This window comes from Dermochelys coriacea, chromosome 8 (assembly GCF_009764565.3).
Source record: "Dermochelys coriacea isolate rDerCor1 chromosome 8, rDerCor1.pri.v4, whole genome shotgun sequence".
In the NCBI taxonomy this organism is placed as follows: domain Eukaryota; kingdom Metazoa; phylum Chordata; order Testudines; family Dermochelyidae; genus Dermochelys; species Dermochelys coriacea.
The window spans coordinates 75,996,839-76,013,459 of NC_050075.1; the positions used below are offsets into that span (position 1 = coordinate 75,996,839).

At 41.2% G+C, this 16,621-nt stretch overlaps 1 protein-coding gene across 6 annotated transcripts in view; it reads left to right on the plus strand.

The window, feature by feature from the left end:
• The window catches only part of HFM1 (helicase for meiosis 1), a 117,059-nt gene that overhangs the window by 45,446 nt on the left and 54,992 nt on the right, over positions 1-16,621 (plus strand). For 5 of the 6 annotated variants that reach the window (XM_043490512.1, XM_043490513.1, XM_043490515.1 and 2 more), the window contains 2 exons: positions 13,683-13,730; positions 16,097-16,177. In XM_043490512.1, the coding sequence (XP_043346447.1) occupies positions 13,683-13,730; positions 16,097-16,177 (129 nt within the window). Of the gene's footprint in view, positions 1-2,536; positions 2,632-7,665; positions 7,800-13,682; positions 13,731-16,096; positions 16,178-16,621 lie in introns of all 6 variants that reach the window. The other variant, XM_043490517.1, reaches the window with a different exon arrangement.

Consider the following 16,621-nt stretch of genomic DNA (forward strand, 5'->3'; position numbering starts at 1 on the left):
CACATGCCAACAGAGAAGAACAGAGGTTCCACTCACTAGACAGCCGATGTGCACTGGCTTTCTACATAGAAAGGACTAAGCCATTTTGGAAGACTACTCAACTATTCGTGTCCTTTGCAGACAGGATGAAAGGTCTTCCCGTCTCAACCCAGAGAATTTCATTGTGGATAACATCCTACATCAGCGCATGCTATCACCTGGCAAAGGTCCCTGCACCAGCTGCCCTGACAGCACATACCAAAAGGGCCCAAGCATCTTTGGCAGCGTTTGTAGCACAAGTTTCTATCCAGAACGTATGGACGTGACATGCAGTATGGTCGTCAGTTCACACTTTCACTTCTCACTGCCCCATCAGGTTAGAGATGATGCTGGATTTAACCGAGCGGTGTTGCAATCAGCAGGTCAATAAACTCTGAATCCTCCGCTTGCAACTGCTAGAGAGTCACCTGCATTGAAATGGACATGAGCAAGCACTCGAAGAAAAATAGTTACTAACCTTTCCATAACTGTTCTTTGAGATGTGTTGCTCATGTCCATTCCAAGACCTTCTTTCCTACTCCTCTGTTGGAGTTGGCCAGCAAGAAGGAACTGAGGGGTTTGTGGGTCGGCAGGACCCTTCATACCGGTGCTATGAATGCGCGACTACAGGGGGCACCAGAACTGACCCAATGGATACCTCTGAGGGAAAACTTTCCAGAGGCGATGCTTAGGTTGAGCACACATCTACCTACATTGGAATGGACATGAGCAACACATCTCTAAGAACAGCAGTTGTGGAAAGGTTAGTAACTGTTCTTTATGTGCACATGTTAGATGGCGCAGCAGTGCTTCAATCACTATTCAGTTAGGAGTCTGTTCCCTCTTTTAAGTTTTTTAAGTACTGTTTATAAAACTACCTGTGAGTGGGAATACACAGAGCCATTTGAACAAGAAATGAAGGTTACTTACTTGTAACTTGAATTCTTTGAGATGGCTCTGCATATTCACACTTTCCTCTTTTCTGCTCTTTCTTAGGGTCCTATTGTTCTGTATTTCTGGGTTGGTGGCGGAACACAGGTGGTAGAGGGTGCTGCACCCTCTTGTATAGCCTCATCCTTAGAATATTGAGAAATGCGGAGAGGAGTAGTAGGAAGGGTTGCGTGAGCATTCTAATAGACACTGCTTGGAGAAGGTTCTACTATTAAGCACCACTAGAGGCGCAATACCCATAAGTGTGGGATAAGCAGAGCCATCTCAAAGAACTCCAGTTACAAGCAACCTTCACTTTTTTGAGACTTTGGCCATTAGTATATTCCACAATCCAGTCTTCTTCCCCTGTGCTATAGAGTGCTTTATAGTTGAAATTCTGTGATGGTGAAGGAACTAAGTGATGGTTGGCCCACTGTGCCCTGTATGCTGTTGGTAAGGGGCATGAGAACACTTCGGGCATGTGTGTCTCCCAATGGACACTGCTGTACAAAAGACTCCGGTTTCAAGCTTCTGGAGCGCACACAAATGATAATTGGAATATATATGTGGACAAGACATCTTTAAGAACTCCAATTATTGTACATATAAGTAATTCTTCTTTCCTTTGTCCATTTAAAAAAAAGATACATGATTTTGCTGCTAGAGGTCCTGATTCAGAAAGATACTTAAGCATATGCTTATCTCTTTAAGCATGTGCTTAAATTCTTATATTGAATCAGGAAGAGTTATTTGTTTTTATATGTACCACATACACCAATCCAAATGAAAAAACTTGATTTCTGTATGGGAATTTTCCACTATACAATTAGCTCTATATTTCCAATTTTGAACAAAGCAAGTGGGAAAGTGAAGGTTGGGTGCTGAGTACATGATGTAACTTGATAGTGAGTAATGAAGTCAGTAGGGAATTTGGTGTATCTCAACGGTTCATTTTCAGGCTTTTTAACATTTGGCAATAATTAATGAGATTATCACATGGTCAGAAAACCAATTCTTGACACTATTTAATAATCATTCATTTAAGAGCTGCTACCCACTTGAGGGAGGAATTGACAATCTCGCTAATCATAAGACTAATGTCCAGCACTGCAGAGTGCTTTGAAGGACTACCAAGTGAATTCTCTTCAGTCCTTTTCATTCAGAAGGATTGTGGTGGTGACATGCAGCTTGGGTGAGGTGGGATGTGGAAATCACTTGACTGAGGTTAATGGATTTTTCCAAATGCATATTTGTCCACTGAATAAGTGGGATTCTCTTTTGTGTATGCATGGTATTGTTTAACAACTGTGCAAAATTGCATTGATCCTAATACCGTCTATAGTATATGCGTGTTACAGCAAATAGGTTAGTAGCACCAGCCCAAATGCAAACAATTATTTTTTTTAAAGTTCAGGTTACTGGTCAATGTGCAAATGGATTTGTCAGGATTTGTCTTTCAGTTGATGCCTTGGCATTCCTTGACAGATTAAACATAACATTTTAAAAATACATTTTGAATTGTTACCAAAGATATGAAACGCATATTTTAGGTGTCTTCTGCTAAATCTTAAAGTGCTTTTTTTTTCAGTTTGACACTACCGCTACAGCAGTTATCTTGACTAGGTTAAGTACGAGAGAGAAATATGTACAGCTGTTAAATGGTGCAGATACAATAGAAAGCAGGTAACTAAGTGATTTTGCAACAAGCATACTGATGGATAGAACAAACAGAATGTATTTTCTTGTTCTTTTGTCTTATCATCCCACGGATTATAAAAGACAGGTTTATGGGGAAATCATACAGAGATACACCAGAGGTGGAAACTTCATTTTATCTATTCAGTGACTGGGAGAATACTAATCAACAAGAAAACCAAATAATATTTAGATGTAATCATAAAAGCTTTCTTGTAGTATTTTTTTTAGAATCAGTTTTTAATTGAGAAAAATAAATTCTGTAATTTGGGCATCTATCCTGTAAATTTAAAACACCATAGAAATCTACCAAAACTCCAATCCTGAGCCCACTCCTTTTCCAGTAGTCCAAGAAAAAAAGATGAACTTTGCAGTGTTCCCGTATGTGATGGGGTATACCTACCCCGCACTGGGACAAAGGGGATTAACCCCATGCTCTGGGATGAGGAAGCTGCACCCCGTCACCCCTGCTGAGCATGCTCTAACTGGAATCACAGTAAAAAAGGGAGCAGTTCAGCTCAGTCTGGGCTGACTGAGGAGGAGAGCAGATATCTGCTGCAGGCTCCTGCCAGGAAGCTGCTGGAGCTCCAAGCTGCAGAGGCTGACTGCGCTGAAGCCACTGCAGATATCCAGTTGACTGCCGAGGATGACAGAGAAGAGTTTGCTGATGCTGGGAGGCTACCAGTGCTGGAAGTGAGGGTAGGAAGTGATGCAGGGAATGGAATGATTGCAGAGAAAGACTAAGTCTGAACACAGGAGAATCGGTTCCTCAGGGCCCTGGGTCGGGACCCAGTGGAGTAGGTTGGGCCTGAGTCCCCTTGGCCTGCACCATACCCACCACTGGATGAGGTCACCGCCCAAAGGAGTGAGCTGTACTGCCTTGAATCCAAGGGCAGCTGTTTAGACTCTGGCCTCTGGGCCACGCTGCCGTGTACCAACTGTCAGCTGTTTAGACTCTGGCTAGTGAGCCTTGCTGTCCTAAATCCTGGGACAGCCTGACTGACTCTGGCCTTTGGGCCATACCAACCTGAGAAGAAGGGCAGCTGTTTAAACTTTGGCCACTGGGCCTTGCTGTCCTGAACCTCAGGACAGCGTGACTGACTCTGGCCATTGGCCCATAGTACACTGAGAAGGACAGCTATTTAGACTTTGGCCACTAGGTCTTACTATCCTGAATCCCATGGTAGCCCTACTGATCCTAGCCATTGGGCCATGCTGCCGTAGGAAAAGGGCTGCTATTTAGACTTCGGCCTTTAGGCCTTATCGTCCTGAAGCCAAGGCTTGCCCTGGTGACTTGGGCCACAGGGCCATACCACCCTCAGGAGCTGATAGGGTATACCCGCAACACCATAACATTGACATAAATACTGCTGCCTATTGTCGCATTGGATGTGTGAGATGCTTCACGGTTAGTTCAGTTACTGTCAGCAGCTTAATGTTAGAGGTGAGTTCTTCTCACCAGTTCTTTTGGTATATAAATTCTGCTGATTTCAAGTGATTAATCTTGTTCCTAATACCTATGATGTTCCTGTTCTAGCATCCTGGTTTTGTGTGGGGTAAGGAGGTTCTTAAGTTATCCCTGTTTTGAAATGTCTGCTTGTAGAGATGTAGATCCTTGCTAAAGTACAAGTCATGTTCCTTGAAAACAGCAATATGACACTGAATGAGTTTCTGGGTTTGGAGATTGAGCTCCATGTATTTTTCATTAGCTGGAATACTACCCATAACTAATATCTAAAAAAGAGAATTAGGTCTATAGTTCTGCCTTAAACATATCAAAGGAAATTGGTTGTAGATACAGGTGAGTCACATCATACGCGCATTTAGCTTACGTGACTTCGAGTATACGTGCTTGGCAAAAAAAAAACCAAACAAAAAAACCCCAAAAACAAGATACCTGTAAATAGTATGGGCAATTCCGCCCACCATTCCACTCAATAAGCGTATGCTCCAGAGTGAGCGTGAGATGGGAGACATGAATCTGCTGTTTCCTCAGTCGGTCTCAGTTCCCACGTGCCTCTCATAGTGTGATCATCTTGCCACGCTGAGTGTGATTCTAGTGTTTAAAGATGCGTATTTTTCATACAACATGGCCCCTAAACGCAAGCCAACTACTTCATCTGGTGCTCAACTGAAGAAACAGCGATCTGTTCCAACGCTGGAGGAAAAACTGGCTGTGTTGGACTTATTAAGAGACGGTATGTCAGTCTCCAACATGGTGCTTAAATATGGCCACAATGAATCTAGCATCCGTGCCATCAAGATTCGAGAGAGAGATATTTGTCAAGCCGTGGCATCAAGTGCTCCAATAACTGTTAAAGTGACGAGGTGCGTGATAAGACTTTAGTGAAGACTGAAAAGGCATTAAACTTATGGCTGGAAGACATGAATCGTAAACGTGTGCCTATTGATGGCAACACGTTGCGAGAAAAGGCTCTTAGCCTCTACGCGCTGTTCAAACCTCCTGCCGAAGAGAGGGATGAGAAAGGGAAGGAATTCAAAGTCAGCCAAGGTTAACTTAACAGTTTTAGGAACCACTTCAACCTCAAAAACATGCAGACTACTGGTGAAGCTGCATCTGCCAATGAACAGGCAGCAAAAGCCTACCCCGAACAATTAAAGAAAATCATAGAAGAAAAGGGCTATGTTCCAGAACAAGTTTTTAATGCTGATGAGACTGGGCTCTTCTGGAAAAAAATGCCCAACCACACTTACACTTCGAAATCAGAAAGACAAGCCCCTGGCTTCAAAGCAGCTAAAAACTGTGTGACTGTGTTTTGTGGCAATGCGTCTGGGCATTTAATAAAGCCGGGCTTGCTCTACAGGCTGCAAATCCCCATGCCCTAAAAGCAAGAACAAAAATCTCTTGCCTGTGTTCTGGCAATTAAATAAAAAGGCTTGGGTGACGGCAACATTATTTCTGGATTGGTTCCACAAGTGTTTCATTCCGGAGGTCAAGTGGTATCTCGAAGAGAAAGGACATGACTTTAAAGTGTTGCTGATCGTAGACAATGCTCCTGGCCACCCTGCGGCACTCCGGTTTGCACACAATGATGTTGAAGCTGTCTTTCTCCCCCCCCCCCCCATGCCTCCTCCAACCTCTCGACCAAGGCATGATTCGCTGTTTCAAAGCCACGTACACAAGGCCTACATTCTCAGATACGTAGCGCTATGGATTCTGATCCCAATCTTAATGTGATGGAATGTTTGGAAGTCCTTCAACATTGCCGATTGCATCACTTATATTAAACAGGCAATGGATGCAGTCAAGCCTGAAACAGTCAATGCATTTTGGTGAAACCTATGGAAAAAATGTGTGAATGATTTTAAGGGTTTCCCAACCATTGATAAAGAAGTGAAACGCATTGTTCAGCTGGCCAGGCAAGTGTGGTGATGGCTTCGTTGACATCCTTGAGGAAGAAATTGAAGAATTAATTGAGAGCCATAGAGCAGTGTTTCCCAAACTTGGGATGCCGCTTGTTCAGGGAGAGCCCCTGGTGGGCCAAGCCAATTTGTTTATCTGCCGCATCCACAGGTTCAGCCGATCGTGGCTCACACTGGCCGCGGTTTGCTGTTCTCGGCTAATGGGGGCTGCAAGAAGCGCCGCGGGCCGAGGGATGTGCCAGCCCCCCTTCCTGCAGCCCCCATTGGCCTGGAGCAATGAACTGCGGCCAGTGGGAGCTGCGATTGGCCGAACCTGCGGACGCGGCAGGTAAACAAACCAACCCGGTCCGCCAGGAGCTTTCCCTGAACAGGCGGTGTCTCAAGTTTGGGAAACACTGCCATAGAGAAACATTGACTAACGAAGAGTTGGAGGAACTGATAAAATCATCTACAGAAGATGAAGATGATGACGATGAACGAAGAACTAACAAGTTGGAATCTTCATAAATTTGCTGAAGTGTTACAAGCAGCGAAACACTTGAATGATTTAATTTTTGCATATGATCCCTCTATGGAACGAAGCCTCAAAATTGCGCGTAGTATTATGGACGATTTGAGACCATATCAAGAAATGTGTGAGCAGCTCAAGAGACAACAGCAACAGTTGCCGTTCACCATGTTTTTCAAGAAAAAACGACCAGCAGCGGATGAGCCTACGCAATCAACTTCTCAAGCTGAACCAGAGCCAACCACTTCATCTACGACTTGCTCTTCGTCACCTAAGCTCTCCATCACCTCCGTCTCCTGGATCGACATCAAGCCCTGACGACCCCCTGTAATGACCCCCAGTAATTACTCCTGTAATTAAAAAGTCCTGTAAAATTATATTTTGCATATGTACTCTTTTTATTATACTGTATATTACTGTATACATTTATACAAATTACTGTACAGGGTTGTATACATAAAACCATGTACAGTATACTGTACTTTATGGGCGATTTAAGGGATTTTCAAGGGTAATTTTGACTATATGTACAATTTTCACCTTACGTGCTGACTTTAGAACTTAACCTCTGAGTAAGATGCAACTCCACTGTATGTGGTGAAAGTATTCAAAAAACAAAGAATAGAACACAGAAAGCTCTCAGGACATGTCTTTGAAGTTTGATACAAGAGAGATTTAGGAAACACTAGCCTATAATGCTCAATTGATGGAAGGCCTACAGGGAGTGAGAGATGTAAAAATAAGAACATTCAGAATTACAGTGGAATTTTAAATGCTAAAATTGAAACTCTTATAAGCTAAATCTAGTTAAGACTTAAACTCTGATATTTCCCAAAATTCCCAGATAGTTTTGTTTCTTGGATGCCAGTGATGTCCAACAGCCAACACCAAAAATCTGTTTCTTTTGCTAACTGGATCCCATTCCATAACAAAACAGCTTGAATTCGTGATCATTTAAGTGTTTTTTACCTTTTTATACCGAGTACCATAAAAAGCTGCAGCAACAAGTGGACTATTTACTGTAAAATATAATTTATTATTGTTTGTAAAAAAAATTATTTGATACTTTGATTAATGCTTATTGTAATTTAATTATATTTCTAATTGATTTACCTTTTGTTCCTTACTAGTTTGCACAAACATCTTGTTGAGCATTTAAATGCAGAAATAGTGTTGCACACCATCACAGATGTGAAAATAGCTTTGGAATGGATACGATCAACTTTCCTATACATCCGAGTTTTGAAAAATCCAGTTCATTATGGTTTGTTGCTTTGAAATTGACTAGAATATGATACTGGATTATATGTCATGTCTAAGATAAAGTAGGTTACAGTAAACACCTGCATTTTTGGCAAGTAATTTTCTGTTTGTGAGAAATGATATAAAAGATTAGTGTTACTTGTTTTGTCTTTTATGGGCTGTCATTTCAGTAGGGATTGAAGACAATGAAGTTGTTAAAGGTGACCTGGAACATCTTTAGGAAAAATCATTTCAACTGTGTTAACATAATTAGCAGGCATTTCAACATATTTTAAACTTGTACTACTTTTTCATTAACAGGTCTGCAAAATTTCATCCTATGATTACCAACTTCCCACTGTGTTGAGGTATCACAGCACACACAAAGCTGGTGGCATATTACCATTGCTTTTCAGCTCTGAGTATTGAGTGTGCCTCCAAGGAAAAAGTAAATCAACTTTTATTTAATATTGAGTGGTTTTTCTTTTTAATATTCTTATTTTATAGAAGATAAAATGAGGATATTAAAATCCAGAAAACTGCTTCATATTGAATAAAAACAGATCTATCTTTTCCCCCAAAGGCAGATTTTCTGCTTCAGCACAGATAGTACAGACTGCTGACCCAACAAGCATAAGGCATTCTATGGTACTTAGCAATATGGGATGTCTATGATTGTGATTGTGGAACAGTTGCTTTATGGCACTGAAAAAGAAAATAAATAATTGGTAAATTTAAATCTTTTTGGTTGATATGTTCTCAAGTGATAAGTGTTTGGACATTCAGCAGCTGTTAGTAAGGTACTCCTGACTCCTTTTTATATATTGTCTGTTTACACTTTAGGATATTGTTAATACCATTGTACTATTATGTGAAAAGCTATATAAAAATAATCTGAAGATTACAATGCCCTGCAAAACCAAGGCCATTAATAGTTAAAAGTATTACAATAGATGCCTGTCTCATTGGCACTATCATAATCCAAATAAATTATGTTCACCCAGATTTCAGTCTTTTGTTTCCTAGTTTGGTAGGAAATGCTCCTACCACATAAGAGATGCTCCTAACTTGTTGGGAGGAGGTAGATGAGGAAAGCTAGATATTGTTGGAGGAAATTCTAGCTAGAAAATTTTTGCTAGGAAGCTGTGCCAATGACTTTGAGGAACCCTTGCTCTTGTTTATGGCCAATGACTTCAAACATTTTCAAGACCTATTGCAGGATTGCAGACCCCCTGCAGATTCCTTTGGAGAAAGTCAAGGATTAGCAACATAAGATGCTTGATATCCTCCATACTTCCTCTTCCTTCAAGATTATACTATTGATCAATGAAGCTCTTCTGGATCCCGCAAAAGAGCTCTGGCAGATCCCAGCGTCCATCAATCCGACTTGAAAACCCGCCGACAAAAAGTACTACCTTCCAGTGAAAGATGCTGAATTTCTATTCTTGCACCCTACCCCAAATTCTCTGGTGGTCAATTTGGTGCAAGAGAGAGGCCAATACCAACCCCGTGCTAGTCATCCAGATGGGGATTGGAAATGCCTAACTTATTTGGACGCAAGGCATATTCATCATATTCATAGCCATACTCCAGTTTTGAATCTCAAACTATGAGGCTCTGATGACTAACTACTTAAACTACTCCAAATTGGAGGATTTCTGTCATGACTTCCCAGAGTCCAAGAAAGAGCAATTCCAGTCCCTAATATTGGAAGGATACCTTCTGGCCTGTACAGCCCTACAAGCCTTGTTAGACTCTGTAGACCAGGGGTCTCAAACTCAATTTACCTTAGGGCCAGTGCCAGTCCTCAAATCCTTCCAGCGGGTCAATAATGTCACTGAAGATGGTGTTCAGAAAAGAAAACATTTATATTGTATTTTTTTATTTCAAATTTCTTAGAAATAATAAAACTGTCATACAACTTTATGCAATTCTTCACCTCCCAGAGAGTTTTTAGTGTTGGCCAGCTACCTGACAACGCTTCAGTTCTGTCAGTTTGTTGATGTTTGGCCTCAGTGACTGAGCAGTTGAAACCTTCAGGATTGCAGCAAGGTGTGCATCAGATAGTTGTGTTCAGTATTTTGACTTGTTTATATTCTTTGTGGAAAAAAGTGATGCTGCCTCAATGGCTAACTTTGCCTGACAACTAATGATGCTGCCTCCAGGGTTGACTCTGCCCAGCAACTAGTGATGGTATCTGCGTCCCTCTCCCCCAGTCAATGGGAGCTGTGGGGGGTGGCACCTGTAGTTGAGATTGCCAGCAGCGTGTCTGCCTGCGTCTCTCCTCCGTCTCTCCTCCACGGGCCGCAGTAGGAAGGTTCTTGGACCACAGATGGCCCATAGGCCAGGACTTTGAGATCCTCTGCTCTAGACACTGCTGCCCAATCCATTGCAACTGCTGTGATCATGAGGCATGCATTATGGCTCTACCTCTCAGGTTTTCCTAAAGAGGTACAAACCATTGCGGAAGACTTATCTTTTGAGAGCCGAAAACTGTTCTCGGAGCGCACAGACGATTCCCTGCACTCCTGTAAAAACTCCCTAGCTACCCTCCAGTGTCTTGGCATTTACACGCCTGTGCCAAAGAGACATCCAGGGAAGTACCACCTCCCCCCTTACTCTCGATCACCGCAATATACTCCTCAATGGTACTATGACACCAGGGCTGAAAACAAAGGCCTCTCTCCAAGTGTAAACAACCTATTCCTCAGAGGCTACCTCTCACACCCCCACACTGAAGCAACAATTTTGAAAGTGTATCAAGGCCCCAAGAAGCCTCCCCCCTTTCAGTCATTCCCACTATCTTTGAGGTCCCACCAGTTTAGTGACCAACTAGCTCTGTTGCTCCCATCATGGAGACTAATCACCTCAGACAAGTGGGTTGTAGAGATAATTTCAGGAAGGATACTCCAGCCCCTTTATACCTGTCCCCCTCGTCCTCCTTCAGGGAGCCCCTCACAAACCCATTCTAGGGGAGAAAGAAATCATCTTCTGCAACTGGAAGCCATAGAACTGGTCCCTTTCCAACACAGGAAATTTCCTCATCCAGAAGAAATCCGTTGGCTGGCGACACATCCTGGACCTTCGCAATCTAAACAGGTTCATCAGACTGCAACACTTCAAGATGATTACCTCTCCACTATTATCCCAGCACTGGAACAGGAGGACTGGTTCTCTGCCCTTGACCTCCAAGACGCATGCTTTTATATTGCCGTACACTCTGCCCACGGATAATTTTTCCAATTTGTCATGGACGCCAACCGCTACCAGTACAAGGTGCTGCCTTTCGGACTATCGACTGCCCCTTTGGTGTTCTCCAAGCTCCTGGCAGTAGTTCCTGCCTACCTAAGGAAACAAGGCGGCATCATCTTTCCATACTTGAACAACTGTCTTCTCAAGACCCCAGCTGAGACCGACATTCTCCGAGCCATCTACAACAATGGACTTGTTTACGAAGCTAGGCCTCCTCATGAAACTAGAAATTCCACTTTAATGCCAGTACAACTCCTGGAATTCATTGACTCATAATTGGACACCATACAAGCCAGAGCCTTCCTACCACCTCACAGATTCTTGGTCATACTAGATCTGATATCCAATGTGTGGGTCTGCCCCCAGACCTCTGCCAGAACATGCCTCCAACGTCTAGGCCACATGGCAGCGGCCACTTTCATGATCAGGCATGCAAGACTACACATACAATGTCTTCAGGCATGGCTCCGTACAGTATATCACCCCAACAACCACAGCCTCCAGAAACTCTTATCTATGCCAATAAGTACTTCGGTGGATGGAGCCCAACAATGTCTGCGTTGGAGTTCCTTTCCTCCAACCACCACAGACCATGATCCAAACAACCGATACCTCCCTAATCAATTGGGGAGCACATCTACACAATCACACAGTGCAGGGCAGATGGTCATTAACCAAATCCACTCTACACATCAACCTCCTAGAACTATGAGTGGTCCGCGATGCCTGCTGACATTTTCCTCCCTCTCCTTGAACATCACACCATCAGAGTCATGACGAACAATCTCACCTGTATGTTCAACAGACAAGGTGGAGCATTGCTCAGAGGCACTCAAATTGTGGAACTGGTGTATCCAGCACAACATCACCATTTCAGCAGCATACCTTCCTGGATACCAGAACATCACCGTGGACATATTGAGCTGGAGATTCTCCCAGGATCACGAGTGGCAACTGGATATGCGAGTCCTTCAGCCCATCTACAATCGATGGGTATGTCCTATAATAGATCTTTTTGCTACAGCAAAACCCCCTCAATTCTGTTCCAGAGCAGGACTGGGACACGGATCACTGGGAGATGCATTCTTCATTGCAAGAGTACACCACTCCTCTGTGCCTTCTGTCCATTTCCCCTCCTATTCCATATACTTCACAAAATACAGGAAGACCGAGCTCACATCATTCTTATAGCTCCAACATGGCCATGACAGATTTGGTATATTTATCTCCTTCACATGATAGAATGCCAACCAGTTTCTCTCTGTCCATCATCACAGCTCCTTTCACAGGACATATCCTCCATTCCAATCCACAGACACTCCCCTTCAAAGTCTGGCTCCTTAATGGTTCCAGGATTCAGAAATAACCTGTTTGGATGCAGTGAGATACTTTTTGAAAAGCAAGCATGACCCAACTAGACGCACTTACATTCACAAATGGACTAAATTTCAATGCTGGCGAACCTCCCACCAAGTTGATACAGCACATGCTCCGCTAACATTTATCCCGGACTACATGTTACACCTTTAAACAACCAGGATTATCCACCAGTTCCATTCAGGTACACCATGATCAGCTTCAAAAATGGAACACTACATACTTTGAGGACTACACCCTGAAAGAAATCTTTCCCAACCCCCACTTCTGGCCTTCAAACTCCCATCCAACTTCACCAAGCTCATCATCAGAAGCAGGCTCCCCACAGTCCAGGAAACACCACCTGAAAGCAGCGCCAGACCCTGCCAGAACAACAGATGTAAAACCTGCAGATACATCTCCAAAGCTATGATGATCAATATCCCCCAATACACTTTTCAAGATCCATTGGTCCTACACATGCCTATCACAAGATGTGGTGTACCTGATCCAGTGTATCAGATGCCACAACAACAACAATGTGAGTGAAACCAGTCAATCACATGCTCTCAAATGAAGTCCCAAAGAAAAACGATAAAAGACAAAAACACCCGATCACATTTAAGCAAACTCTTAAGTGATAGCTCTATATCTGACCCCTCAGGCCTCATCATCAAAGGAAATCTGCACAACACCTTCAAAAGATGAGCCTGAAAACTTCAATTCATAATTCTTCTGGACACTAAAAACAATGGACTTAACAAAGGCACTGGTTTTATGGCTCATCACAATTTTTAACGCACTCTGCTGCCTACTAACCCTCCTTTGTCCTAAAACTGGTGGGGTGTTCAGTGTCATCTTCATTTGAAGTGGTCTCCTACAACATTATTCTGAACAATCTGTCCAAGCTTCTATGTAGCTGTGACACTCTGGTTACTGTTTCCAGACCTGAGTAAGGAAGATCTCTGTGAAGCTCAAAAGCTTGTCCCCTCTACCAGCAGAAGTCGATCCAATAAAATATATTATCTCATCCACCTTCTCTCTCATATCTGGGACTAACACAGTTACAACAACACTGCAAACTTAAAATGGATACTATTTCATATATATGCAGAAGTTGGTCCAATAAAATATATTACCTCACTGACCTTGTGCCTCCATTTTAAATGTCAATTAGTATGAAAGGTACTTAAATTGACATTTTTTACACTCAGTAAATTGTTTTGGTAGACAGTAATGTTGAAAATTAAATGCATGATTGTATTCATTTAAAAGGCCATTTTGCCTTTTCCTCTAGGTTTTTCGCATGGATTAGACACAGTTGGAATTGAAGCAAAATTACAAGGTCAGTGCCTTTTCACCTTTCTGAGTACAACATGACATTTTGAGCCAGATTCTTCCACCATATCTGAGTAACTCCGTTCATTTCCGTGGAACTACTGATGGAGCAAGATACTGTTCAGTGTGATTAAGGTTGGCTGACTCTAGCCTTTTGTGAATTTGTTAAAGCAACACTATTATTTTCATTTAACTTGCATGTTCTTTCATATCATAAATACTGGACTTTCCAAATATGATTCTTTTACCCAAAAAAAGATTTCATAATATGGTGAAACAATAAATACTCCTCTTCCCAAGTTCTTGCCCATATGCACAGGTATAGAGCTTCTTGTATATCCTGCTCATAAATTAAACTTTGCATACAGTTAGATTCATTTCATTTTGAATGATTTTCATTTTCCTTTCTTTTCTTCCATTGATTTGTCATTTGATTTAATTTCTTTTTAGATTTTCAAAATTTTCTCTACAGAAATTTAATATCCGATTTCCTCATTCCACAAATTGGGGTAACTTAAATACCTGCAGCTTGCCCAAAAGCAATTTAAAAACTGCATGCTTGATGCACATGGGCATTAGTAGAGACTGTGGGGGAACTTCATACTGACTTGTATTATAGAAAACTTTGCATCAGGCCTCATGACTCCCTGAGGAAGGTGGGAGGAGAATTTTGTACAGGTCAAGGGCATGGTATTTTATGTCAGTGGGAGTGTATCCAGTGAACTATAGGAGGGCCTTGTATGCTATTATTTTACGTTACCTATATTGGTGGCTGTGATTTGGCTAAGTATACAGTCTGGTTGGTATAGACTGAGGATTCCATTCCCCAGGACTATGAGATTTTTCACATGGAGCAAAGCCCTTTAATGCATATTCTACTCTATTACTAAAGATTTAGTATTTATTGCTTGATTTATTCATTTTGTTTAGGTATGCCAGAAGAAATCTTACACATCTTGCAAGATTTATATGCATAAAGTGTTCCATGCCTTATTTAGTCATATGTCAAATCTATTTGATTTATTGGGTCTTCTAAGAATTATTTTGTTATGCTAAAATGATTCTAAACTTCGTTATACATTTATTCATATAGCAAGTAGATAAAGTAATGCCAAGAAGTAAGATAATTCAATCAAGCAGTTAAGGGACTGCTGTATTGTTGTTAAAGTGGACATGTAGCATCTGACTGCAAGTACAAAAAGATCAACTATATTCTTCAGTTCTCAGGTTTTTAATAGAATAGTCTTTAACTATTACGTAAAGAATTTTTAAGAAGATGGTTTTATTGTGGCTTGAACATAAAATAATTATTTACTTTAGGACTCTTTAAATATTAAAATTACTTCTCGATTTATGACAATACCGTCAAATTACCCAGATGAAACTCTACAGTTTAGGGGTCAGCCTCTCCCGTCTTTAAATGATAAAAACAAATATGCTTTACTTTCTTTCATACTGTCTACAACAGAAGAATTATATGAAATGCAAAATAGGTATGGTAATAGAACATTACTTGCCAAGATTTTAACCGCACAAATCTGGAAATTCAACTTTATTATTCTAACAGATATTGTAACTCAGCCCTCTTGCACATATGCAGTATTTTGTAGTAATGTATATTCTGCTAATTACAATTATGTTCGTGTGTGTGTGTGTGTGTGTGTGTGTGTGTGTGGAGAGAGTGAATGCAATGTGGATGATTTGTGGTTGCTATGGGAACTACAACTTTGAGTTTCTTGCCACGTTTGCATTGAAAAATCTCAACATTGTATTAATGTCATTTTTGCACTTAATTTTCTTGGTTTTGAAAGAGATAAGAACAAAGGAAACACTTTGATCATCATCATTCAATATCCACTGCTAGTGACTACATAGGTTCATTTGAATTTGTAACCATTGAAATAAATGCAGGCACAGTTACTATAATGTACACATACCATTAAACACTCAATCACACATGTGCATTTGAATAGCCATGCCTTGCTACATGGTTAAAAATGAGTGAAAATATTGTATTGTGTTGGGTGATTACTAGTGGACTCCCAATCTTTTCAGAGCTTAAGCTGACATTTTAAACTTCTCGCATCTAGTTTTTCACACTTTCTACAATTTTAAAATGAGGTTGGTTGGTTGGTTTTCGTTGAATGTATAGTTGAGCTTGAGCCTACCCCAGTGAATTTAGTAAGAATTTTTGCCACTGACTTCAATGGGAGAAGGATCAGGTGCTTAGGCCTTCCATTGAGTTAAGTGGAGTTACTCTGGTTTTACACTGATGTAACTTAGACCATAATCTTTTCCTTAGTACATACAAAAATATTGTATTTTTTTCCTGCATGTTCTAAAGACAAATTTCTCTTTTCAAACTCTGGACAGAATTGTGTTTGAAGAATTTGAATGATTTGTCATCTCTTGATTTGATCAAGATGGATGAAGAATTTAATTTCAAACCTACAGGTAACATTTACTTCATTAATATAGTTTAGACTATAGTATTGAAAACATATTTTGAAAATATATTTATAAGGTTTAAAAATTATTCTTGATATGAGTTTATCATAGGACATAGTAAAGGGCACAGCGATTGGCCAGTGAACAGAGAACCATTCAGGAGAAAAGAAAAGGAGTACTTGTGGCACCTTAGAGACTAACAAATTTATTTGAGCATAAGCTTTCATGAGCTACAGCTCACTTACCTCCAGTGGACTTCTACAGATGTAGCTGAGGGCAGAATTTGGGCCATAATGAACATACTCTGTATTCTATTATCTGAACTGAATTTAATTTAGCAAATGATAGAAGTTGTATTCTTAGGACCATATACTGATCTGGATCCCTGTGCAAATCCTCCTATTAAATCACTAGAAATTCTGCTGCAGATCAAAAGATGGCCTGGTGGCA